Source organism: Salmo salar, chromosome ssa17 (genome assembly GCF_905237065.1).
Source record: "Salmo salar chromosome ssa17, Ssal_v3.1, whole genome shotgun sequence".
NCBI classification, from domain to species: Eukaryota; Metazoa; Chordata; class Actinopteri; order Salmoniformes; family Salmonidae; genus Salmo; species Salmo salar.
The window spans coordinates 14,444,426-14,471,561 of NC_059458.1; the positions used below are offsets into that span (position 1 = coordinate 14,444,426).

The window sequence follows — 27,136 nt, forward strand, 5'->3', positions numbered from 1 at the left end:
CACCTCTGGTGTCCCATCAGACATGGTTGCTGCAGGATACCTGTTGGAGATCAGAGGATGACAGAGTAGTTCATGTAGTGGTTGTGAAAGAGTGGATCCTAGGGACTACCTGTCTCCTGTTACACACAACCGGGTTTTCAGTTAGGAAAATGTGGCCGGCGGCATTTTAATTTACCGGACTCGTATGCATCGGGTGTGTCATCTGATTGGGGCGTCCACCCACGGTGCTCAGCATCACATTTGAGATTATTGTAATTCACATTAACAGAACATGCAAGTCTATAGGATTCAACAATGTTCGGTCCTCCTTACCAAATTCTGATTCGCACTTTGACGATTTTAGAATAATTGTGCACGTTTACTTTTCCTCCGCCAACAAGATGAGTAACAAACTGCAAAATCACAAGCCTATTTTTAATCTACTATCCCACGTAGTAGAAAAGTTGACGTATTCTATTGGTCAGCTTGTTGAGAAAGAAATGGCCTATTCCAAACAGACTCTGGGACAGTTGTGGCATGATAGATTCCAAAGTCATACAACCAGAAGGCCCAGGCGACATAAATGCAACAGATCAGAACGTTTAGCATAAAATGTTGATAAACTATTATTTCTATACATTATAAGCGCAGCAATGCGCACAAAGCATAATGCAATTAGCGGGAAAACACCAGTCACCACCGCACGTGCAAGCAGTTTCATGTGACAGATGAAAATATCAGTTCGAAGAGGGGAGATGTAATATGTAACAACTAACATGGGTTGCTAATATGACTAGGATTGTGCCTTTGCCTACTGGATAATGAAATAAAGTTGATATAAAATAATTGACTCCATGGATATGGTCAGATTTTTGGCTCGTTGCTACATATTATGAGGAAGCAAGGTAAGGCATGCCTCATAATATGTAGGAAAACGTTCAGGTTTCAAACATATAAGTATATGTTTTGAAAACGCCTACTCCATCCAGCTCATTGCAAAGTGGTGTGTGACGTGCTGAAGAAGCCTGCCTTCCGTTGCCTGTGCATTTGCTGTTTTGAGACGGTGTAGCAGCAGCTCTCGCGCTGTCTGACAGATTTTTCCGCTCAAAGACTCTGAATGCTGTATGCATGAAATAAACGAGATGCGTAACGAATATACTGTACACGCGCACCAATTTAATACCACTAAATGATGCTAATGAACCTATAGACCAATAAGCATGACCAGTCAAATGTATTTACACTGACTAGTATTTCCATCAATCAATAGGATAAAAACCATTCTTTCACAATGGGATTTTTTCTTCTTCTCCTGGACAATAGGCCGGTGCCAATTTTGTTTAGCAGCTTTTGTATTTTTTTGCTATTACAGGTTTACAGAAACCCTGACACACACACACACACACACAAAATGAGTCTATTAGTTCCACACTTGTCACATGCCCTCCCCTTGGCATGGCATGACATGGTACCCTGGCAGTGGTCCCTGCTGTCAGGGCTGGTTAGGCCTAGGTGAGCTGAGACATGCCACCCAGCCAGCAGGGGGGTTGAAGGGGAAGCAGAGAGCACAGCTGGCACTGGGAACTGTGCTGAGCCTCTGTGCCTTACTGGGCCTCTGTGTGCTCTGCCTGCTTTTATAACCTCTAATCCAGTCGGGACTGGAAGCTCTGCACTGCATCCCGGTCTGGGTCCACAGGTTTCCTGTTTGAGGTCGATGTCTTTATAGCACTCTGCAGCTCTCATACTGAGTCATACAGTGGCATGGTGACGAGCCTCTCTTCCAGGCTCTCTCCCATTGATCATCATTGGTCCTCCTGTCCTCCTTTCTCTAATGAAATACATCACTCTTTCTTTCTCCCTCTCTGTCTTTCTGCCCCCTCTCTATCCCTCTCCCTTTGTATTACTCGCTCCAACCTTCTCTCTCACCTCCCCACCCCATCTTTCTCTTAGTCTCCCCCGCTCCTCCCCTTCTCTCCTGGTTCTCAGACGAATGAAAAGGATCCTCAAATTGGATTACAGAGCTAGGTGAGATGGGGATGAAGGAATTGGTTAAGTTGGGCCTGGTTAAACTTGTTAGGAATCTCTCTCTACAGGCAGCTCCGACCCTGCTGCACATTTATGCAATTACACTGAAAACTGGTCCACATCCTGTCCCCTCCAGGGTAATCTCTGCTCTCCTGACCTCCATAAGCACTCTCTGCTATTGGTTAATACATGCTTTGTGCCCTAATGATCTATTGAAGACTTTAATAATAACTTTAAATAATACCTTCTTAACCTTCCTCTCAGTTCAGTATTATATTTGTGGAAATGCACAAGATGCACAATAAGAAATAGTGATTTTTGTAGACCAGTGTGTGTGTGTTGTGTGTGTGTGTGTGTGTGTGTGTGTTTAGATGAGGCTGAGATCTTGACCGTCTGTCTCAGTTCTCTTCTGAGATGCCAGTGCAGGTCACGATCTTCCAAACCCTCCTGAATAAGCCTCGGACAGCTTGTCTCCATCTTCTGAGAAGAAAATGCACTATAGTTATTTCTCCATGTTGTCAGATTCCTATACTCTACCATAACTGTTTTGACTGATTTTAAGGTGTGAGAAATGTTCTATTTCCCTGTTATGAAATATTACATCTCCTGAAGAACGTGCCACGGCACGATGCAGGCGTTCCACTGCAAACCGAGCTGAACAGGGTCTGAACAGACGGAGCAGAGCACTGATGGTACAAGACGACAACCTGTACGTCTCAGGTCAAAACATGGATAGCCATTGCTATCCATAACGATCATTTTGAAAAGATTGTCAGTTACATGATTACTTTAGAGAGGAAAAACGACCGTTATGGATGTTACGCCCTCCGTTATGGATGTTAGGCCCGCCGTTATGGATGTTAGGCCCTCCGTTATGGATGTTAGGCCCTCCGTTATGGATGTTAGGCCCGCCGTTATGGATGTTAGGCCCTCCGTTATGGATCTTACGCCCTCCGTTATGGATGTTACGCCCTCCGTTATGGATGTTAGGCCCTCCGTTATGGATGTTAGGCCCTCCGTTATGGATGTTAGGCCCTCCGTTATGGATGTTAGGCCCGCCGTTATGGATGTTAGGCCCGCCGTTATGGATGTTAGGCCCGCCGTTATGGATGTTAGGCCCTCCGTTATGGATGTTAGGCCCTCCGTTATGGATGTTAGGCCCGCCGTTATGGATGTTAGGCCCACCGTTATGGATGTTAGGCTCTCCGTTATGGATCTTACGCCCTCCGTTATGAATGTTAGGCCCGCCGTTATGGATCTTACGCCCTCCGTTATGGATCTTACGCCCTCCGTTATGGATGTTAGGCCCTCCGTTATGGATGTTAGGCCCTCCGTTATGGATGTTAGGCCCTCCGTTATGGATCTTACGCCCTCCGTTATGAATGTTAGGCCCGCCGTTATGGATGTTAGGCCCGCCGTTATGGATCTTACGCCCTCCGTTATGGATGTTAGGCCCTCCGTTATGAATGTTAGGCCCTCCGTTATGAATGTTAGGCCCGCCGTTATGGATGTTAGGCCCTCCGTTTTGGATCTTACGCCCTCCGTTATGGATGTTAGGCCCTCCGTTATGGATCTTACGCCCTCCGTTATGGATCTTACGCCCTCCGTTATGGATGTTAGGCCCTCCGTTATGGATGTTAGGCCCTCCGTTATGGATCTTACGCCCTCCGTTATGGATGTTAGGCCCTCCGTTATGGATGTTAGGCCCTCCGTTATGGATGTTAGGCCCTCCGTTATGGATGTTAGGCCCTCCGTTATGGATGTTAGGCCCTCCGTTATGGATGTTAGGCCCTCCGTTATGGATGTTAGGCCCTCCGTTATGGATCTTACGCCCTCCGTTATGGATGTTAGGCCCTCCGTTATGGATGTTAGGCCCTCCGTTATGGATGTTAGGCTCGCCGTTATGGATGTTAGGCCCTCCGTTATGGATGTTAGGCCCTCCGTTATGGATGTTAGGCCCGCCGTTATGGATGTTAGGCCCGCCGTTATGGATGTTAGGCCCGCCGTTATGGATGTTAGGCCCTCCGTTATGGATGTTAGGCCCTCCGTTATGGATGTTAGGCCCTCCGTTATGGATCTTACGCCCTCCGTTATGGATGTTAGGCCCTCCGTTATGGATGTTAGGCCCTCCGTTATGGATGTTAGGCCCGCCGTTATGGATGTCTATATATAGACATTGAAATCTTAAAGATTTCTTGGCTCAAAATCTATCTTAACGCATTTGTCATTTTGAGGTTTTAAAAAAAAATCTGCAGTAGGCATAGTACATCATGATCGTATAATTACAGGCAGTCTGAATATAGTGTTCAAGGCCAGGCACCACAACCTAATACATTATCTTTTTTTCTCTTCATCAGTATGATTTGTATCCAAGATACTGCCAATCCACTTTTCTGGACACTGAATGAAGTCTTTATATTTTGGGGTGCTTTCAGTTGAAAAGTCACACCAGGGCTTTTCACAGATTATTGATAAATACTCTTCTCATCGTTCTGTCAAAAAAAAGCAGTACTGCCATGTATGAGAAATGCACTTCAGCATATATTTGGCAAGAGAATCTTAGCTAGAACACATACATATTCAAGATATCAAAAATATTCAAGATATCAACAATTTCAAGATATCAACAATTGCTTCAGGAAAAGTCTGTAAAGACTACTTCTCAGAACCGGCACACTAAATCTGGTGACTGCAAAAGCTTCTGAAGCTAAGATATCACATCAATAGTGATGGGGAAAATTGATGCAGTTACATATCGAGAATACTTTTGACGATATATTGTATCGTTTTGACTATCGCAATATTCTTTTTGCTAGTTGACTGAACCTGAACCAAAATGTCTGTTTTTCCTTCATAGCTTTTTCTCCATCTTATTTTTTAAATAGAGAGCCAATTTGTTTTCAGCACTTTTATTTCCATCAAAACTGGTTTTCTCAGGGCTGTCTCTTGTCCATCTGCAGCAGACATATGGTGAACAATATGTTTGGACCGTGGAATCGCAATAAAATCACAGTATTGACTCGCAATAAATATAGAATTGTGAGATTTGCAATATCATATCATATCATATATGCACCTAAGTATCGCGATAATGTCATATATTTACAAGACAGAAGAACACGCAAACAAAACTCAGAACACTTACATTTGTTCTGTGTTGCTTCATGAACACTTCATATCCATAACTAACACTGGGTGACAGCTGTGAGTGGAAAAACAAGCTCTGTGAGCCCTTTCTAAAAGCCATGATATACAAAAGTCAACAAACCAAAAAATTTGAGACTTGGCCTTCATGCAATTTCCTCATTTAAACTGGTAAAAAAAAAAAAAAAAATGGCGAACTGCAACGTTTAGACCTTAAGCATAATTGTGAATGTAGTTTCGTTTAGAAATGCCTAACTTTATTTATATATGCTTAGGTTGACTTTCCCACGGAGTCATCCAATGTTTGGGATAAAACCAGAAGGTTTTTTAAAGAAAAGGAGCTTAGGGTTAAATCAGACAGACATCTAGTTGACTAACTAAAACTGTATAATCGATAAAGATGGTTTAATATGCGTTGAGGCAGCTTCTGCTTGAAAAGAATGTACTATGTTTGTGTCTTTAACCCTGCCAGTTGATGAGAGTAGACTGACAGCATTTATCAGGCTCTTCCTGCCCTACGGTCATGGATGAGAGAGGAAAGAATTCCAGTAGTGTGACATCATCACTCTCAGACAATGGTGGCTTTCTCTTGCTGGGTCACTGAGGTTCTTTACTGTAGCCTTACCGAGTCATCTCAAACTCAATGGGCTGTAGAAATAACAGCGAATCCGTAAGGAGACAGCCCTTGCAGCCCCACATACTTGTTCCCTGGACCCTGGTTAAACCTATTCTTAGACTAAAGAGCACTTTCAATCGAGGTGCGCGTGCTTTTTATTCAAAGAGTTTGATCTGGGTCTGCGACACTGTCCTTCCGAGTTGAAAAGAAAGACCGTATGAACTGTGAATAAGGCGGTCTCAGTCAGCCGGGGAAGTGGCCAGTGGTTAGTGTGACAGCTCTGAAGTGTGTGCATTATCATTTTTGCTTGGCGCCTTGGAACCCCCCTCCCTGACTTGTCAAGGCCGTCCCGCTGAATGGTGATGGGTGAGAGGGCTGGGGACTCCGGTGCCGGCTGGCTCACAGCCTCATCCCTGTGGAGGGTGTCAGGACGATGTGGGAACGCACCTCTGACTGGCCCTGGAAGGAAAAACAGCCTGTCACTGCAATATCTCTCAGACACCACACAGTCTTGCTGGAGACACCATCCAGTAAAAGAGAACGCCATATTGTCTCTCTCTCTCTCTCTCTCTCTGTCTCCTTTTCTACTCCCCCTCTCATCTCTTTTACTTCCCCCCACATGTCCCTAATGTCTCTATCTTGGTATCTCACTCTCTTTTTTTCTCTCCCATCCCTCCCTCCATCTCTCTCCCATCCCTCCCTCCCTCCATCTCTCTCCCATCCCTCCCTCCCTCCATCTCTCTCCCATCCCTCCCTCTCTCCATCTCTCTCCCATCCCTCCCTCTCTCCATCTCTCTCATCCTCCCTCCCTCCCTCTCCATCTCTCTCTCATCCATCCCTCCCTCCCTCTCTCTCTCTCTCTCTCTCTCTCTCTCTCTCTCTCTCTCCTCTCTCTCTCTCTCTCTCTCTCCCACCCTCTCTCTCTCTCCCATCCCTCCCTCTCTCTCTCTCTCTCTCTCTCTCATCCCTCTCTCTCTCTCCTCCCTCTCTCTCTCTCTCTCTCTCTCCCTCCCTCCCTCCCTCCTCTCTCTCTCTCTCTCTCTCCCATCCCTCCCTCTCTCTCTCTCTCCCTCCCTCCCTCTCTCTCCCATCCCTCTCTCTCTCTCCCATCCCTCCCTCCCTCCCTCCCTCTCTCTCTCTCATCCATCCCTCCCTCCCTCTCTCTAACATACCTCCCATCCCTCCGTCTCTCTCCCATCCCTCCCTCCCTCCATCTCTCTCCCATCCCTCCCTCCATCTCTCTCTCCCATCCCTCCATCCATCCATCTCTCTCTCCCCATCTCTTTCCTATCCCTCCCTCCCCATCTCTCTCTCTCCCATCCCTCCCTCCCCATCTCTCTCTCTCTCTCTCCCATCCCTCCCTCCCCATTCTCTCTCTCTCTCCCATCCCTCCCTCCCTCCCCATCTCTCTCTCTCTCTCCCATCCCTCCCTCCCTCCCCATCTCTCTCTCTCTCTCCCATCCCTCCCTCCCTCCCCATCTCTCTCTCTCTCCCATCCCTCCCTCCCTCCCCATCTCTCTCTCTCTCTCCCATCCCTCCCTCCCTCCCCATCTCTCTCTCTCTCCCATCCCTCCCTCCCTCCCCATCTCTCTCTCTCTCTCTCTCCCATCCCCTCCCTCCATCTCTCTCTCTCTCTCCCATCCCTCTCTCCTCTCTCTCTCTCTCTCTCTCTCCATGAATAGACACCAGTCCTTGTGCTGTTTATCCTCAGTGTGCAGCAGCACTAGATATCTCCTGGATCAGTTTGATTTATTCCTTATTAGACCTGCAGGTGCTGGCTGCCCTCCCTCCCTCCCTCTCTCTCTCTTTCTCTACTCCCTTCTCTCTCTCCCTACCTCCCTCCCTCTCTCTCTCTTTCTCTACTCCCTCCCTCCCTCCCTCCCTCCCTCCCTCCCTCCCTCCCTCCCTCCCTCCCTCCCTCCCTCCCTCCCTCCCTCCCTCCCTCCCTCTTTCCATAAGCCGTGTTTGATAGACACATTTAACATAGACCAGTGCTCTGCTCAGTGTGTCGCTGAATAATTCAGTACATTTAAGATGAATAAGAGAAGCTGGTAAAAGGGAGAGGCTCTTGTGTGGTTTGGAAGTAAAGCGTGAACTCCCAGCTTAGTGGTTCATTTGATTACTTACCTCGAGTCCTGAGTGTCACACACACACACACACACACACACACACACACACACACACACACGGTAGGTCTCAGCCAACCTGGATTACAGGGCAGAGAGGCTCCGCTCTGCCAGATGTCTTACAACAACAGCTGTGTGACAGACACTCGAGGGCCAAGCCTAGGCCTGCACACAGTCAGTCTGAGACCCACACAGACCATAGTGGTGGATGGCACCACCCCTCTGAGATTGGCTTCATAGTGTATGTGCGTGTGTGTGTGTGAGAAACATGTTCTCCTCTCTCTCTCATGTTTTTCTAGGGTTGCACGGAAACGGCTCACCTCGTCATTTTATTCATGCGTGTGTATTGCCGGTGTTCGTCTGTGTGTGCATTTTCGCGTGTTAAGTGCCTTGCTAACTAGGGCAGAGACGATTCCTTAGTATCGTGGGAAGGAAACAAAACGCAAAGTGGATTCAACTTCTTCAGGAAAACGGCGCTAATATTGTAAACAAGCATCATCGTGTTGTCATCCAGAGTCACATTGACTTATTTTCCTAGCTACAGCACACAATATTTTACATGCAGCAGGTTTTTAAAGGACCAAAGACTTTTTGCGTTTTCATTTTTGCCATGGAAAGAATATCGCGATAAGGGCATCGTCACAGCCCTACTGTTAACCCCACCCTGACCTAACAGTATCTCTCTCTGTGTCTCTCTCTGTGTGTGTCTCTGTGTGTCTCTCTCTGTGTCTCTCTCTGTGTGTCTCTCTGTGTGTCTCTCTGTTCCAGAAGGACCCCATGAAAGATGACGGAGGAGGTGATCGTTGTAGCCAAGTGGGACTACTCGGCTCAGCAGGAACAGGAACTGGACATCCGGAAAAACGAGCGTCTGTGGCTCCTGGATGACAGTAAGACGTGGTGGAGGGTGAGGAACACCTCCAACCGCACCGGCTACGTCCCCTCCAACTACGTGGAGAGGAAGAACAGCTTGAAGAAGGCCTCGCTGGTGAAAAACATCAAAGACACACTCGGTGAGTTGGGTTAAGTGTGTAGGTGGGTGGACGAGGGTGGGTGGGTGGGTGGGTGTGTGTGTATGCGTGTGCGTAAGACAGGGCATCTCTCTTCTGTTTTCTAGGGGTGCACAGAGGCGGCGCGGCACACACAATCTCTACTTTGGGCTAAGTAGTGTGTGTGTGTGTGTGTGTGTGTGTGTGTGTGTGTGTGTGTGTGTGTGTGTGTGTGTGTGTGTGTGTGTGTGTGTTTTCTTCTCTGCTGTTTTCTAGGGCTGCCTCCACAGAGGCGTCTCACCTCATGTGATTAATGCGGATGAAACACTGTTAAATGCTTGACTACCTCACACACTTAACAGTCTCCAGTTAGCAATGATTTCTCAAGGATGGTGATTTGTAAACAGTATGTTTTAATACAGAACAGTTTTGTTTTGTAAGGCATCCCTTAGGCTGTTAATTATCAAGCCAGGGAAAGCTGGTGTGATCGATCTGGAGAAATTCCGGCGTTGAAGCATCTTTTTCCAAGGTCAGAGGAGGTAAGGACTAATTAAATAGGAAGTGCAGGGGTTTTCTTGGATGGACAACCGCTAGGATTAGCTGATCTCTGGTAATTCTCGCTGTGGAATAATAGGGTAGAACTCTCACCCTTATTAGGCTAATGAATTCATCTCCGGTGCTACAAACTAAGATGTTCATACTCACAGAGAATTGGAGATTATTTCCAATGGAGCGAAAGAGCAAGATAATGCCATTTTCATTTTTTACATTTTTTTAAATGGTCGACACTCAAGAGTGATACTAGGCAATAGGAACTGACGTTGTGATGAGATGGAACCTTGCCATCCAGTGTTATCAGTGAAGAATAGACGCTTGCATCAGAAATGCACAAGATGGATGAGACGTCTAACTGAAAGATTAGGATAACTAGCCAAGAGGATTTCTCCCACTGCTTTGCCTAGTTGTCAGAGGTCTTGACAGACAATGCAATTAAAAACCTGCAGATTGTCTATTCCCAGTGCACACACACACACACACACACACACACAGAGAGAGAGAGACCCAGCCGTTCGTTCTAAATGTTCCATTGCCATACTGGCTGGCAACGTTCTTATCCCTTCCTTGCTAGATAGCCAACTACGGCTAACTTACAGTCACGTCAAGAAGCATCCAGAATAACAGCGAAGTAGCTGCATTTGCGTTTGTTTAAGCTGTTTTCTAGTGACATTTATTTGGGTACATCCATAACAATGAGCTAATGATGCACAATTTCGCCTGGCATAGAAAATGTGCTCTCTCGTCAGGACACTTGTTCAGAGGAGCTAGCTAACACAGATCACTTCCAACTGAAGCTGGAAAGACTGCAAACTATCTGCACTACGTTTCCTTTTACCTTTTTTCAATTGACATTTCTTTGTATACGTCTATAAAAATGATGCTGATTCATGATTTCGACTGGCTGAGAAAAGCTGCCCGTCTGTCTCGTCCTGACTACCGACCCCGACGCGTTCATTACTACGGGACAGCTGGAGATCAAATGTATAAATTGTCTGGCTGGGCTGATGAGACCGTAGATTGTGCAGTGAGATGGAACAGTGTAAATAGGCATTTCCACGTCATAGCTTTAGCCGGTGGTAACTTGTGGAATTAACACCGGCTGGAATGCGGTTTTAACCAATCCGCGTCCAGGATTAGACCCTCCCGTTGTGTAAATAGTGAGCGACCTGAGGGTGATTTGTGCCGCTAACAGTGACACATGCTCTTCCCTATCAATCCAACTATTGATCATTGAATATAACCCTGGAGATAGTGTTTAAAGGGGGAACTCTAAATCCACTACAGCTCTCTTTGTTCTCTGGGCCCAGAGCGCTGAGAGCACTGAAATAATGTTGTCAGGCCTGTAGTGAGACAAAGAGCTTTTTAGCTTTGCACGCACGCACGCCACACACACACACACACACACACACACACACACACACACACACACAAAGCCAGATCACAAGAGCATAGCTGGAATAGTTATTGAGTGTTCTCTCTCTTTGAGATCGAGGCAGATGAAGTGGGAGGTGAGTGTTACAGCTTTGTGCATTCCTCGCACTCAAATACCATCAGCTGTACACCGTGATTCCTAATGCGGACACGCGCTTAAACATACGCTTAAACGCACACACGCCTTGAACGCAACCCCACACACGTGAACTTGCTGACTGCTATGTTCTTGTTGTATTGAATTGGTTGCATCCCCAGTGGGGATGAGTAGAAATGTCAGAACATAAACCAATCATCTCCAGCCACCTGCAACAACCTTGGCTTCCTCCAAGGACAACCCCTGTATGTGTATGGCTGGACCTCCATCTGTTTTCTGATTGGTTATTACCAGGGTTACTTCAACCAGTGACACGTATGCCTTCTCCAAGGCAGGTGTTATGCGATGTTTTCACTGGAATCACCTAGAGAGACAATATTTGCTTTAGTCACCAGTTGATTTGAATCCTACTTATTTTCTATGTTTATTTAGTCAGAAAGCTGTGTGTGTGTGTGTGTGTGTGTGTGTGTGTGTGTGTGTGTGTGTGTGTGTGTGTGTGTGTGTGTGTGTGTGTGTGTGTGTGTGTGTTCGTTCCTTTGTAGCGATTGAAATGACCTCCGTTTCTGTTTTGGCGCTGCGTCTACTGATAGGCTTCCAGTGTGTTCTTAGCTCTCCATTGGGTGCCTGTCAGTATAATGCTCTGCCTGTGGAAACGTTGGCTCCATTCACCTTCCCACAGAGAATGACCTGGTGCCAACCCAGCTAGGATGAAGCTCAACTCAATGTCCTCAGTTCATCTCAATGGAACAGTTCACATTGGGTGCATCAGAAATAGGCGCCCTGTTCCCTATATAGTGCACTACTTTTTTTTTTACCAGAGCTCAGGCCAAAAGTAGTGCACTATATAGGTAATAGGGTGCCATTTGGGACACAGACAGTCTTGCCAACGGGAACCTTTCAAAACAACTAAAACTATAATCTACCTTAACGTTTCTTTACGGGCTATTGAATAATCATGACATTAAACAAACAAACATGAGCTGGGTAATGAACCAATAAGGCTCGAGGGGGTCTGGTATATGGCCAATATACCACAGCTAAGGGCTGTTCTTGAGCACGACGCAACGCGCCTGGATGCAGCCCTTAGTCGTGGTATATTGGTCATATACCATAACCCGCTGAGGTGCCTTATTGCTTTTAGAAACTGGTTACCAACGTAATTAGAACAGTAAAAAGAAATGTCTTGTCATACCCGTGGTGTGAGTCCGATATACAACGGCTGTCAGCCAATCAGCATCCAGGGCTTGAACCACCCAGTTCATAATGACAAATAAATAATGTTTGCCAGAGATGAGGCTAGTTTTTAAAAGTGGTTGACATAAGGCAGTCAAGTAGATTGAATTGTGTTTAAATTAACCCTCCAAGTCTGATGAAGATATTTTTAAGAAATGACTCTTGCTTATCAGTGATTCTGTAAACAAGGTGGTTAACAGAGGCCTTTCCTCTTGATTAACTACGTTCTCTATGAGTCTTGACACTCTGCAGACCTCATTCTGGTGTGCTACTTCCGTTTGATTTGATGTTTTTGCTCTCATGATGTCATCGTAATGACGGTTGTGTTCAGGCCACTGTAAACGCCATAGGTCAGTGGCCTGTTGCTCTATCAGTACGCCGTTCAACCATTCAGGGCTGGCAGATGGACATTGTTGTTACGGATTGATTTGTTGCCATGCGATGTATATGGTCACGTTGTCTTTGCTTCCAACTTCCGGGGCCCAATTTAGTATGCTGCTCAGCTAGGGGATGTGTCTTCTAGTTTACCAGTGTTGCTGGTCAGTGCTAAATGTTAGCGTTTTGAAAATGTGTATTTTCAAGCTGATCGTGTTGCAGTCCTGATATAAATATCAATCCTCCGTTAGTGTTTGTCTGGAACCTGTGAAATGCGTTTGACGAAAAGTGGTCTCTGCTTACTCTGAGCCAGATGCTGATACTGCTGAGGTTACTTCCTATCTGATTGAAGAGAGTTGTCAAGGGAATTGAGTCTGGGATGGGCGATCTGAGGACAGTAGAACGGACAGAGAAATGGCTGCTCAGACAAGAGCGACTGAGGCTCGATTTGACAAGTGACAGAGAGCGATGGGGACCCGTAGAGGGGTGTAGAGTTAACCGATAAGAGTGTTGTCTGGGAGACGAGCACTCTCCTCGTCTACTCGCTCCATCCTACCACACTATCTTCCTCTCCATCTTCCTCCATCCGTCTCTTCCTCTAAGTACATCCACACAGCTTTCCCAGCTATCATCCAGGAAAGAAAAACGCCATTTAGAGAAAATGAGTTCCCGTCAAACCTCAGATAATCATCTTACTCTGTTATTCATCAGTGATTGTGGGGTAGATATAGGTAGAAATAGCCTGGGTATTCGTTTACAGTATATCCTCCTTGTGCTGGAATTCAATTTCAGACCGAGGCATGGAGAAGAAAATCAGCTTTATGAAAATTGAATAAAGCGAAAGTTGTTGGCGAGTGATTCATTGGTCTCATACCACACCTTAAGTGAAGTGTCTCATCGGGAGAGAGAGAGAGAGGAAGGAGGGGGAGAGAGACAGAGTGGGAGGAGGGAGGGAGGAGGGAGCGAGACAGGGTGGGAGGAGAGAGAGGAGGTAGGAGAGAGAAGAGGGAGCGAGTGAAAAGAGCGAGACAGAGCGGAAGAGAGCATCGCTGCTTTCATGGACACTAAGTGCCACCTGGACTCACATTCTTCTTGTGGATCACACTGCTACTTAATTGGTCCACCGCCCACCATGCTATTATCTATTATTGGAGACCATCAGCTTTATATTGCAAAGAGAACATTCTGACTAAGCACGGCCTGTTCCATTCGTCAGCACATGAAAAGGGCCTATATCTGGGATTGATACTGAATAGCTTGGCATTCACTTCTCATCGAATGACTTTCTTTTCTCACTCCTCCATGATTAGTGTTACTCTGCAATCACCATTGTGCTACATTGAACAGTTGTCCCCAGGTCCTCCACATTGCTTCCCTGCAGCGAGCTGGATGGGGTTGTCCCTGGCTGTTCTCCTTAATCAGCGTAAATTAAGAGCGTATCGTTAAGCATCGACGAGTCAGCTGTATGGGTCCACACTGTGACTCGCCTCGGGCCTCGCCTCGGGCCTCGCCTCGGGCTCAATTGAATGGATGACTTGGTGAGGGCCCAGTTGAATGGATGACTTGGTGAGGGCCCAGTTGAATGGATGACTTGGTGAGGGCCCAGTTGAATGGATGACTTGGTGTGGGCCCAGGTGAATGGATGACTTGGTGAGGGCCCAGTTGAATGGATGACTTGGTGTGGGCCCAGGTGAATGGATGACTTGGTGAGGGCCCACTCTTTATTTTTATCTTGTCTCATCGCTGCCACCCCAACAGGCTCGGGAGGCGAAGGTTGAGTCATGCGTCCTCCGAAACATGACCCGCCAAACCGCGTTTCTTAACCCAGAAGCCAGCCGCACCAATGTATCGGAGGAAACATCGTTCAACTAACGCCCAAGGTCAGCGTGCAGGCGCCCAGCCCGCCACAAGGAGTCGCTGGAGCGCGATGAGCATAGTAAAGGCCCCCCCAGGCCAAACCCTCCCCTAACCCGGACGACGCTGGGCCAATTGTGCTTTAGGCTCTCAAGGCACTTCCTCACGATTTATGCCTACTTAATAAAAAAAAATATCTTTAAGGTTCCAATTAGCGCTTGTTGTTGTCTAATTAGTATTGTCACTGTCATCGCAGTGTTGCTTAGTGGGGGCGACTGTGAGTTAGTGTGTCGTTACTGTTGTGGCGTGTGAGAGCAACACAGAGTACCTCGTTTGTTGTTGCATGCTGCAGAGGAATGAGCATGAAAGTCATGGATCAGCTGTCCGTTTGCTAAGGAAGGAAGGTATATGTGTGTCATCGCTTAGAAAAGTTGCGTGTGTGTTCATAGACAAGTGTGTGTGTAAATGCCAATCTCCCTGCCTGCCACTTGATCTACAGCCCTTGAAATCGGCCCTACCATGTCAAACAACAGCCCAGTACGCTCCAGTGAAGCCAATGTTAGCTTTTTCCTTTATTTCTGTGAAAGCTATAAATAGTGACCGTGCCTCCTCCTCACAGTTTGTTGTGTGAGGGGTGGACTGGCCTGTTGATGGGGGATAGTTGTGACAGGGGCTAAGTGATGGTATTTCACCATCCTCCGCCCCTCCCCTACCACCGCTCAAGGTCACTGTTTCCCAAATCCCCCCCCCAGGCTGAAACAGAAGCAGCTTCTTACCCCAGTTGTCCCTGTGACGCTGCCACTGGCCTTTCTGTGTCATGATGGAGGCTGATTCATGGAGACGAGGGCTGTCTGCTCGTCATTTTAACTCTGAGGGAGTATTATTACATTTGTTGTGGGTCTTATTTGACTCAGTCGGCCCGTCATGCTGTTCGTCTCCGTGTGTGTGTGTGTGTGTGTGTGTGTGTGTGTGTGTGTGTGTGTGTGTGTGTGTGTGTGTGTGTGTGTGTGTTTCTCAGTATGTACTGTAGGATCTAGTCTATGATTGAACCAGTATCTGGGCAAAGGAGCCTCTTCCGGACCAAAACAATACATTGAAATGTTTTCGCTTCCTTGTGAATGTTTATTTAGTCCTTTATTTGGAAGTACATACCGGTTGTAACGGCAGTAAATGACGATAGGTGCAGCAGGCAAGGCGTATTTAGTGAGTGACATGTATTTTGACATTCTAGCGCTGGCGGAGCTGATGAATGGTAGCTTTCTGGGCAGAGAGGAGCTCTCGTCATATCGTCTCCTCTTTTCACGAGCGTAGAACTATTACAGGAGACGAGACGAGGTCTACGATTTAATCATGTTTCTTGGTCCCTGTATTGCGTGTAACTGGGCATGTGTAAAACTATGTGACGCTTCCCATGAGCAGGTGTGTTTTGTAATTGGGAGTTGAGTTCCACATTTGAATACAGGTGTATGTCTCTGTGTGCGTGCCTGCAGTCCATCTCATCTCCAGGTTTGCTTGCTCTTGGAAGTCTGCTAAGAACGGAGTGTTGCTGTACACTCACAACAAAGACGCTCCCTGGTTGGCTGCGTGCTCCGTCAGAGCAGAAGGCCAGTTAACCGTCAAGAACACAGAATGTCAGGAAGCCGCCTTGTTTCATGCATGAGATGGAGAGTGGTGTAGGACGAAGAGAGAGGGGGGGAGATGGAGGAAAGGGGTTGTTTGTGACCTTTCAGGGTGCTCCCCTACCTGGCTGAGAGGGTTGAGGTTAATTCTCTCTGACACTAGGCTTTAAATGGCAGTGATTCTCTTCCTTCTGCTTGCATTAGAGATTCTCTATATTGTCTTAAATAGATGTGTAAATGTTCAGAGAGCGAGTTAGGGATTGAGAGTCTAAAGTGAAAGGAGTAACGAGAGAGTCTAATTTTACGGGGGTAGTTTACAGTGGGGGAACGGTTTGGGGGGTTGTTATTGAAAGAGGTTAAAGGTCAATATTTTCCAGCGAGAGAGCCAACCCGAACAAATGGCACCCTATTCCAAATGACACCCTATTCCCTACATAGTGCAATACTTTTGACCAGAGCCCTGTGTTTTGACCGATACCCATAGGGCTCTGGTCAGAAGTAGTGCACTATGTAGGGAATAGGGTGCCATTTTGGATGCAGTCCATGTCCACCCTCCCGACCCACCTCAGTGTCATCCGATCTGCGTTTCCTGTCTCCTAAACAGCCTTCCTGCACAGTGGTCTGTTCAGTAGCTGCCTGAGAGGAATTAACATCGCCTGTCAATACCCAGAACCCCCCTTGTCTCTCCTCTGGCCTTACCTCCAGTTTCCTTGCAGCACTAATTACCCAGACCCCCTCACTCTAGCTGAAGTGTTTGCCTCCCTGGCTGTAGCCTCAGAGAGAGGTGGTGACCTCCTAACCCCGGACCGTCCTCTACCAGCAGTACTAGGAGCTAATTAGCTCAGCTTGCTGCTGCACTTCACTTGCAGGCTGTTTTTTGAGTAGCGTAGCTGCCTGCTCAATCTCAATGACCACGTAGGGCTTTCTGTTTGGAGCAATTTTCTCTAGATGCACGACACTCTAGCCTCAGGACTTTTAACCTAATATGTTGAAGGGGGACTTTTTACTATGTTATTCTGCTCTGTTGTGGAACTACTGCTGAGATCTTCACTTTGTGGTATAGATATTTATTGTCTATTGTACTAAGTTATTTCTCTCTCTCTCTCCCTCTCTAAGGCCTGGGGAAGACGAAGAGGAAGACGAGTGCCCGCGATGCCTCGCCAACGCCCAGCACGGACGCAGAGTACCCGTCCAATGGCGGCGGAGGTAGCGGCGGCGAGCGTATCTACGACCTCAGCATCTCAGCCCTGGTCAAGTTCGCCTACACGGCGGAGCGGGAAGACGAGCTGACACTGGTGAAGGGGTCAAGGGTCATTGTCATGGAGAAGTGTAGCGACGGCTGGTGGCGAGGGAGTTCTGAAGGTCAGGTAGGCTGGTTCCCCTCTAACTATGTCCTGGAGGAGGGGGAGGAGGAGGCCGTCTCGGGGGACCTAAGCGGAGGTTACCCAGGGCAGGGGGCAGGGTTGGGAGGGGTGATCAACGGGACAACCAGGGCGCTCCACACTGTCCAGACGCTGTACCCTTTCAGCTCTGTGACAGACGAGGAGCTGAACTTTGAAAAGGGCGAGGTGATGGAGGTGCTGGAGAAACCGGAGAACGACCCTGAGTGGTGGCGGTGTCGGAACGCCCGTGGACAGGTGGGCCTGGTGCCAAAGAACTATGTGGTTATCCTTAGCGACGATCCGGCCCCCGGGGGTGGGATGGGCTCGGGCCCCCACTCGCCCCACATCAACTACACAGGGCCGGCCCGCGTGGGAAAGTTTGCCGGGAAGGACTGGTACTATGGGGGAGTTACCAGGCATCAGGCAGAGTGTGCGCTCAACGAGAGAGGAGGTCAGGGAGACTTCCTGGTCAGAGACAGCGAATCATCGGTGAGTGGTCGAGAGAGTATTGTGATTGGTTGAAATGGGGGGAGAACAGTTGATTTGTGTTCCTGATTATGTATATAATAATGTACTTTATGGTTTACAATAGCCTTATCATACTGTGTTTTGAGCTGTTTTTATTGGGAAAGCTGTCTTGAGGGAAACTGCATTATTCAGTGGGATGGGTGGACTTTACAGTAGATCTATAGCCCCCTCTAGTGGCTTAAGAATGAAACATCATGGCAATAATCGTCCATTTCTTATCTCTCTCTCTCTCTCTCTCTCTCTCTCTCTCTCCCAGCCCAGTGATTTCTCCGTGTCCCTCAAGGCGATGGGAAAGAACAAGCACTTCAAGGTTGCACTGGCGGAGGGGGTCTACTGTATCGGCCAGAGACGCTTCAGCAGCATGGATGAACTGGTGGAGCACTACAAGAAAGCCCCGATCTTCACCAGCGATCATGGAGACAAACTCTACCTGGTCAAACCGCTGCTGTGACCACACACATGCTCGCATACATTTACATACACACACACTCACACACACACAATCCGTACCCCGGTGCTCGGCCTGGCCTAACAACAAGCCTTATTACTGGACTTGCCACTGACTGATTGAGCACAGCAATATCCACTGGTCTGCCCATGCCCCTTCAATACAGGAGCTAACAGTCACCATAAACTCAACAGAAAACAGTTAGCACATAGAAAGACTCAAATGGTACATGTTGGCCACCGTAGCTCAGATTCCTTTCAGAATAATGACATTGAGTCCTGTCCAGAAGTGTCCAGAGAACGCCTACACTAAGGGGCCATCTCTAAGCCTCTGCTCTTTGCCTTGGCTGACAACTCCACCTCCTAGTATAGCCCTGCCGGTGCCTCTAGGTTTCTGGAGTGAGCACGGATGGGGAATTACAGTCAATGGTTCCTTCACAACAGCTACATGCACCATGAACGTGAATATTTAATGTGTTGACATTGACATCACATTATCACTGGAGATCTTTAGATTTTTTGGGGAAAACAAACTAGAGGAGAGAAACAGCTCTTCTCTTTTTGCTTGTCTCCAGCAGGTGTTGTTACTTTGTCAGTCGTTATCAAGCGACCCGTCGCTTGCAGAAAGTAGCATTACGTTTCCATAAAGACTGTTGTACCAGAAAGAAAGGCACCACAAATGGTACTGTATTTACCAGGTAAGGAAAGGACGCCCTCTGTAGGTGTATTGTGGAATGGACACCGTCAGTAAGCTGTGTTTGAATGTCCGTGGATGTAAACCAACCGATCATGTGCCACACCCCCATACTGCTCAAATGTTCCCGGAACGTTCTCTTCCAATCCACCGCTTTCCTCAACGTCCGACGGAGGTTCAAGAGCGATAGGAAAACGTTTTGTTGGTTCTGTTTGCCAATGAGTCTGTTCAACATTTGTTTCCTGCTTTTAAAAAAGAAAAACTGTCTTAATGTTACTGAGCACTGTTATTTAAATCTTGTTTTCAGCTGTGTATGTATATTTAAAAAGAAGAATAAGGTGAATATTATATGAATTTAGATACAGCTAAAAGGTACTGTACTCCAAGACGGTGTGGTGACTGAGGAATGAAATCCTTTTATTCAATTAAAAGTTTTTCCAAAATAAGCTTTCTGGTTGCACATTTGTCTGCAGTGTGTCATTTTTTTCCCTTTCATCTTCTTAAATTCAAATTGCATTTCTTTATTTACCATCTTCCACCAACAGATGGCAAAGTTACTGTAGGTAGGATTTCATCATTTCAGGACCTGAAGGCCCATCCTGATGCAAGAGCTTCGGTTAACCACAAAAGTGCTTGAATGCGACTCCTTAATCCTGATGTGGCATGAGATCTGGGGGGGGGTGGCACCCTATGGGCCCTGGTCAAAATTAGTGGACTATTTAGGTAATATGCTGTCATTTGGGAAGCTGACACTGCTTCTGATACCTTACAACCTAACTCATGGTAGCCATGTTGTCTGTCTCCTAGAGATAAATGAGTAGATATAAACTCAGCAACAAAAAAAACACCCTCTCACTGTCAACTGCATTTATTTTCAGCAAATTTAACATATTTGTATGAACATAACAAGATTCAACAACTGAGACATAAACTGAACAAGTTCCACAGACATGTGACTAACAGAAATTGAATAATGTGTCCCTGAACAAAGGGGGGGGGGTTCAAAATCTAAAGTAACAGTCAGTATCTAGTGTGGCCACCAGCTGCATTAAATACTGCAGTGCATCTCCTCATGGACTGCACCAGATTTGCCAGTTCTTGCTGTGAGATGTTACCCCACTCTTCCACCAAGGCACCTGCAAGTTCCCAGACATTTCTGGGGGAAATGGCCCTAGCCCTCAGCCTCCGATCCAACAGGTCCCAGACGTGCTCAATGGGATTGAAATTCAGGCTCTTCGCTGGCCATAGCAGAACATTGACATTCCTGTCTTGCAGGAAATCACGCACAGAACGAGCAGTATGGCTGGTGGCATTGTCATGTTGGAGGGTCATGTAAGGATGAGCCTGCAGGAAGGGTACCACATGAGGGAGGAGGATGTCTTCCTTGTAACGCACAGCGTTGAGATTGTCTGCAATAACAACAAGCTCGGTCCGATGATGCTGTGACACACCGCCCCAGACCATGACGGACCCTCCACCTCCAAATCGATCCCGCTCCAGAGTACAGGCCTCGGTATAAAGCTCATTCCTTCGACGATAAACGCGAATCCGACCATCACCCCTGGTGAGACAAAACCGCAACTCGTCAGTGAAGAGCACTTTTTGTCAGTCCTGTCTGGTCCAGCGACAGTGGGTTTGTGCCCATAGGCGACGTTGTTGCCGGTGAGGACCTGCCTTACAACAGGCCTACAAGCCCTCAGTCCAGCCTCTCTCAGCCTATTGCGGACAGTCTGAGCACTGATGGAAGGATTGTGCGTTCCTGGTGTAACTCGGGCAGTTGTTGTTGCCATCCTGAACCTGTCCCGGAGGTGTGATGTTCGGATGTACCGATCCTGTGAAGGTGTTGTTACATGTGGTCTGCCACTGCGAGGACAATTAGCTGTCCGTCCTGTCTCCCTGTAGTGCTGTCTTAGGCGTCTCACAGTACGGACATTGCAGTTTATTGCCCTGGCTACATCTGCTCTCCTCATGCCTCCTTGCAGCATGACTAAGGCATGTTCACGCAGATGAGCAGGGACCCTGGACATCTTTCTTTTGGTGTTTTTCAGAGTCAGTAGAAAGGCCTCTTTAGTGTCCTAAGTTTTCATAACTCTGACCTTAATTGCCTACCGTCTGTAAGCTGTTAGTGTCTTAACGACCATTCCTCAGGTGCATGTTCATTAATTGTTTATGATTCATTGAACAAGCATGGAAAACAATGTTTAAACCCTTTACAATGAAGATCTGTGAAGTTATTTGGATTTCTACGAATTATCTTTGAAAGACAGGGTCCTGAAAAAGTGCCGTTTCTTGCTGAGTTTAGCTAGCCAGATCCAGTACCGGTGTTGCCGAGATGTAATCCTCCTGTACAGCTCCTCAGGGACAAACGGAGGTAAATGTGGACTGTATTTGAGGCCCCCGTTGTGGTCGTCTGTGGTTGAGGCGGTGGAGACGTACATAAAGGGGAACCAAGAGAGAACACAATCCTTGGCTCCCAGTTACAGTATGTGAAAGACCATGTAGTGTTTGTATAGTTTGTCTTTTAGAATATTATAATGTATGCCATTTAGCAGATGCATTTATCCAATGTCACCAATGCATACATTTTCTTATGTAGGTTATGAACTTTTGTCACTTTCAAGATCAAGATGTGCAGGTATTGATCGAACGTTTTACTGTACATGAAAGGATGATTGATGATTGTGTTTTATTAAATGAATGGACAAATTTTAACAGCCATAATATTGCCATGCTCAGGAACATAAGCAGTGGTAAGTTATCTAGACGGGAACGATTTGTCTGCATCGGACCTAGCTGGTGAGGGGTAAGAGAGTGTTGACATTCCCCTGCTCCCATGCTCCATCTCCCCTTCGTCCACAAAGGAAGCCTTTCAGTCCGTTGACATGTCTGCTTCAGGTGTGAGAAGTGGAGACTGGGTAGAAAAGAGAGGGCGGTTGGTTCGGAGTTGAGGTATGGCATGTGGATCTGAAGTGTGAAGGACCAACATATCCTGGACAGCTCTGTTTACTGTATCTGTCCTCCCATCCAGGGTCTGGGTATATCTGGACATATACGCCCAGAGCAAGAGGACCAAGAGCCCAGATCCAGATCCAGCACCAGGTACCTGTATCAGTGGAAATGAAGATTGTTTATTGATTTTGTTTTGGGTGTTTTATCTGTTTACTGGGGGAAAAAAATGCCAACGTTGCACCTGCTGCAAAATCTGAAATGTACCTTGAAATGTTACAAGTCTTGTTTCCTGATTCAAACCTTCTTTGTTGTGTCCTTCTGTTGTTCTCTGACACAACTCCTCTCCCCAAGAGAAACCTTAAGATGTTACAGAACAAGCAAAACCATGCGGGGGTAAAAGCTGTGACAATATCTCACTGTTTGTGGTTGTGTTTCTGTCTTTGTGCGGCCTACCACAGTGTAAAACCATGCCTCGTCTTTGTGCCTCAATGCTGCTCTGGGTCGTCCTGCTGGGTCTCCTCTCTCTAACAGGTAAGTCAGTCTGTTAGCACGCCACAGAGGGGAGAGCCTCGGAGCCTGTGCCATTTTCATCAGTGATAATGGAAGGCATCCAAAAGGCCCCGGCGAGCACAAGACATCTCTTCAACGTCATTTTAACCTATTTTGCGCATAAGGTATTGGATTGTGATGTGTTGGATTGTGATGTGTACTTGGATGAAACTCAAGTGTGAAGTGGTGGCGGCAGCCTCCTCTCTTCAATTCATCTCTCCCAATATCTCTGTGGGCTGATGTGAAAGAACTGAGAAAAGAGAAAAGTTCACTAGCTCTCTACTGGGTTCTCGGCTCTGGGTGCTGTAGATGGATAAGAGGAGATGGATAGAGGAATCCTCCACTGTTGAGACGTTAAAAGTGAGTTAAATTTGACATCTGAATGAGACTGTTATTGGCCTGCTGTTGTCTCTTACTGCAGTCTGGAGCAACTCTCAGAAACTGTCAACTGGAACTAATTACCTTGGAGATGCAGCCGGACAGTCAGTCAATTTGTTTCTCTGGAGGGAATGTCGTCCATTAGTTCACTAGGAATGTAACCTTCTGACAAACTACTCTGACATTTCAACAGCCGGTGCAGTCAACAGCAACAAATAAAAGACCAGTATTGATTATAGTGTTTTTACTGGGTTCTGTCTCGATGCATCAAATATGAAGTTTAGTCCTCAACATGTCTCTTTACATTGTTTATAGTCACACATTGTTCTGTCAATTTGGATTTTATTGTGGGATATGAGGAGAACGTTTTGAAGCTTTTTCTTTCAAATGAAACGGATGCCCTCCCATGATATACGGTGTTCTTTGTATTGGTATAAGGACAGTTGGTACCATTTCTTCAACAGTACACCACAATACTGTGTATTTAATTGAACAGAGCTTCTTCCTGCGTGCCTTGCCTACATAATGCATGTGCAGTATTGGCTATTCAGAGACATAGAGCCTTTGTCACAACATCACTCCGAGACATTTGATTGAGTGGAAATGACGTTGCTTTGATGAAAAGCATCTGGTTGTGGGTTATGTGGGTCAGAATAGACCAGTCGTAGTTCGTTCCCTTCTTTTGCTTTCTCCCTTTTTTCGTTTTCATTGAGACGATAGAACTATTACACTGTGTGCCTACCTTGCTTAGCTCTCTCTAGTCTCTGTTGACCAAGCTGAGCGTTTACCTTTCCCCTTCCCTATGTGTCCTCCCAGACCTGGGTCCAAATACTACTCAAGATTTTTCTAATACGTTTAGCGTTTGCTTCAGTCTGCCTGGAGTGCCAGATGGGCAGGGTTTGTATTTTTTCGACTATTCTATTGGTTCTATTGTGCCAGGCATGCTCAATCAAGCCCAGATAAAGTATGTTGAAATTTATTCAAATAGTGTTTGAACCCAGGTCTGTTTCTCTAGACTGGGCTTTACCTTCTTCTTTGATCTGCCCCGACCTTCCTATCCTCTGAGGAGATTTAATAAAGGCTGTGAATGTCTGAATGTCAGAGCAGTCCAGGGCCAGGGGCAGCACATGGCACTTAGCAGTCAGAGCCCCCATATCCTCTTCATCCCCTGTCTTACACCTCACTGCCTCTGTCTCCCTCTCTCTGTCTGCAACACCCCGTCTGCCAGTCTGCTGCTGCCTGCCCAGTGTTTTGGGCAATGTCAGCGATAGAGACAAGGAGGGAGAGAGAGTTGATAGACAGAGATTTAAAAAAAAGCACTCCTCAGTTAGACTAATTCACTTTATCTCTGTTTTGTCACAAGTCACCCATCAACAGGGCTGTGTGAGTCACCATGAAGACCCATATGGTGCCTTCGGTCTGAATAATTCCTGTCTTTTCTCCCTCGAACTCAGGGGCTGAGGAAACAGCAGGAGAAGAAGGCAAAGGTGAGCGTGGGAGACTGGGTAACCAGGGGTTACCAAGATGGGGTTGGATTTAACCAAACCAGACCTAGCAATGTTGATTCAATATTTTGAGTTGTGCAACTATAGCTTGAAGATGTACACTGAGTGGACAAAACATTAAGAACACCTGCTCTTTTCATGACAGACTGACCAGGTGAATCCAGGTCAAAGCTATGATCCCTTATTGACGTCACTTGTTAAATCAGTGTAGATGAAGGGGAGGAGACAGGTTAAAGAAAGATTTTTAAGTTTTGAGACAATTGAAACATAGATGTATTGTGTATATGTGCCATTCAGAGGGTGAATGGGCAACACTACATATTTAAATGGCTTTGAACGAGATATGGTAGTAGGTGCCAGGTGCACCGGTTTTAGTTGGTCAAGAACTGCCACGCTGCTGGGTTTTTCACACTCAACAGTTTCCTGTGTGTATTAAGAATGGTTCACCGCTCAAAGGACATCCAGCCAACTTGACACAACTGCGGGAAGCATTGGAGTCAACATGGACCAGCATCCCTGTGGAACACCTTGTAGAGTCAATGCCCTGACGAATTGAGGCTGTTCTGAGGGCAAAGGGATGGGGGGGTGCAACTCAATGTTAGGAAGGTGTTCTTAATGTTTTGTACATTCAGTGTATGTACACACACAGCAAGGGACAAGGAGAGAGGTCAGAGGGACAGATGTAAGAGATGACTTCCTTGGTGCCTCCACACTACGTGGTGTTGTTCCTTATCATATTCCTATAGTCTCTCACTCACAACGTTGTTATGTTTGAGTTGGGAGCTTGTGGAGTGTTGTTGTCCTAGCCTGCTTTCCCAGCGTGGACCTGGCCCTCTCTCCCACCACCCCACAGTGAGAGGCCTACCTCTGGGCTTAGGGGATGTCCGGCGCCCCTCGCCCCAGACTGGTCTTTAATCAACCATAAGCCTGAGATGCTCAACGGGGGCTTTGGTTTCAATTTGAAGAAGAGCCGTTTTTTTACAAGGTATTTTATTGACTTTGATTAAAGGAATGCGGCTTAAAGATCAGGTTGTAGTGAAGGGGTGACAGAGAGGTGAACACTGAGAAATGAACGAGGCTGCTATGGTTGGTGTAGCAGGGAGGAAGGCTGGGAAGTGGGAAAATTGCCAGGGTAGATTTTCCCATTGGTGAGGAAGACTTCCCTTTAGCAAAGGTTCCGTACAGTGGTTCTATCACTGTCACAAACACACATGTGTAATCAATGAATACAGATTGTGTGTTGATTTGTGTATTACACTGAAAAGAATGTATGTAGTAAACGGCTATCAATCCATGTCAAGTTGTGTCATGTGTCCAGTCTTAGTGAAGTGCAGTATCATTCACTCAGCCTCTGATTGGTTCCCTTTTGACGTCCTCTTCTCTTCTCGTGCTCTCATTGGTTCCCAGCAGCAGATTTGGGGCGTGAGAAGCGCAGCATGCCCAACTGGGCTCTGACCTCCTCTGACTTCTTCGGCTGGGTGGAGGCCCTGCGCGAGCACGCTGGTTATGAGAAGATTGAAGACCTGGCCAGAACCTTCTGGGCTCACTTCCCCTCCGCCAGCCGCCTGGGCTATGAGCTGTCCGACCCTGACGAGGAGTGAGGAACCAGAACCACAACAACAACGACGTATATAAAAACTGGTGAAGGATCAGTTTTGCCTTTTTAGATCCAAAAGAATAAGAGTATATGGACAGGGGGAACCTGAGCCTAGATCAGAGTAGGAATGCTGATCTAGGATCAGGCCCCCCTGTCCATGTAATCTACTGAATTGTGATCTAAAATGAAGAAACTGACCCTAGATCAGCACTCCTATTCTGACACACTTTATGATTACGGGACCAGAACTAGAACCAACATCTCTCTACTGCATGCAAGTAGTGTAAATTGTATATAGAGGCCTACACTATATACTTGTAGGCCTACTTGTATATAGAGGCCTACTCTGTCCTCAGAGGACCCTGGAAAAGACATGTATTGACATTCACCAAAGAGGAGAAAGGGAAGGGATGGAATGTCTGCATGGAGGTCATGTGATGCTCAGTGTAGGTGGGATAGACAGAGAACACACGTTGACAGCAGATCAGGCCTCTCATACACTTGACTTTGCCTTGTTTTGTGTCCATGAACAATAAATCTGTATGCGTTCTGTGTGTGAAACTGCTTTTCCACGACCCAATTAAACTCCCAGGGCCCTGGAGATTTAATTCTTGTGAATAGTCTGTTTCTTTAAACTTGTCTTGAACAGCCGTTGCATGCAAAGCTCTCCTCCCAAAAGATGTGCTTGGCGCAGAAGTTAAAGTTGTTAAACAGTTGATTGATGGAAAAGTACAATCGTGCAGCAGCTATCAACATGTTTGTCTGTCAGAATCCTGGCTCGCTTGAAACTACTACTCAGGTCTAGTTTCCTGAACACAGATTTAGTTTATTCTTGGACTAAAAATAACTTGCTTACTAGGCTTAATCTGTGTAATCAACCATATGCAAATCCACATACCAGAGATGTCTGTAACTATTGAGTGATTCAAAGAGCAGGGATGTGGGTGTGTTTGAATACTCCAAGAATTCATCTTTTACCTCTTCATATCTGTGTGTTCTTTCCCCTGGCGGAGATCAGAGAGAGGCCGTGTAGCGCCGTGCGGGGGCAGGGAACAGGACATGCT

At 46.8% G+C, this 27,136-nt stretch overlaps 2 protein-coding genes across 3 annotated transcripts in view; both read left to right on the plus strand.

Moving 5' to 3' along the window:
• LOC106575249 (cytoplasmic protein NCK2) overlaps positions 1 to 19,540 on the plus strand; it is a 57,458-nt gene extending 37,918 nt beyond the window's left edge. The window contains exons 2-4 of one of the 2 annotated variants that reach the window (XM_014151641.2): positions 8,662 to 8,900; positions 17,160 to 17,914; positions 18,210 to 19,540. In XM_014151641.2, the coding sequence (XP_014007116.2) occupies positions 8,675 to 8,900; positions 17,160 to 17,914; positions 18,210 to 18,404 (1,176 nt within the window). In that variant the 5' untranslated portion in view covers positions 8,662 to 8,674 and the 3' untranslated portion in view covers positions 18,405 to 19,540. Of the gene's footprint in view, positions 1 to 8,658; positions 8,901 to 17,159; positions 17,915 to 18,209 lie in introns of both variants that reach the window. The other variant, XM_014151640.2, reaches the window with a different exon arrangement.
• A 2,495-nt stretch (positions 19,541 to 22,035) lies between these two features.
• On the plus strand, positions 22,036 to 26,680 carry otos2 (otospiralin 2). Its single transcript, XM_014151643.1, has 4 exons — positions 22,036 to 22,193; positions 22,502 to 22,574; positions 24,425 to 24,457; positions 25,883 to 26,680. The coding sequence occupies exons 2-4, from the start codon at positions 22,511 to 22,513 to the stop codon at positions 26,074 to 26,076; spliced, it is 291 nt and encodes a 96-aa protein (XP_014007118.1). The 5' UTR covers positions 22,036 to 22,193; positions 22,502 to 22,510; the 3' UTR covers positions 26,077 to 26,680.
• The last annotated feature ends 456 nt before the right edge of the window (positions 26,681 to 27,136 follow it).

Bases quoted from the DNA above. Each gene is read 5' to 3' on its own strand.
- otos2 (XM_014151643.1), top strand. From the start codon at position 22,511: ATGCCTCGTCTTTGTGCCTCAATGCTGCTCTGGGTCGTCCTGCTGGGT. The intron at 22,575-24,424 runs GTAAGTCAGTCT...CCTCGAACTCAG, and splicing joins GGGTCTCCTCTCTCTAACAG to GGGCTGAGGAAACAGCAGGA. The intron at 24,458-25,882 runs GTGAGCGTGGGA...ATTGGTTCCCAG, and splicing joins AGCAGGAGAAGAAGGCAAAG to CAGCAGATTTGGGGCGTGAG.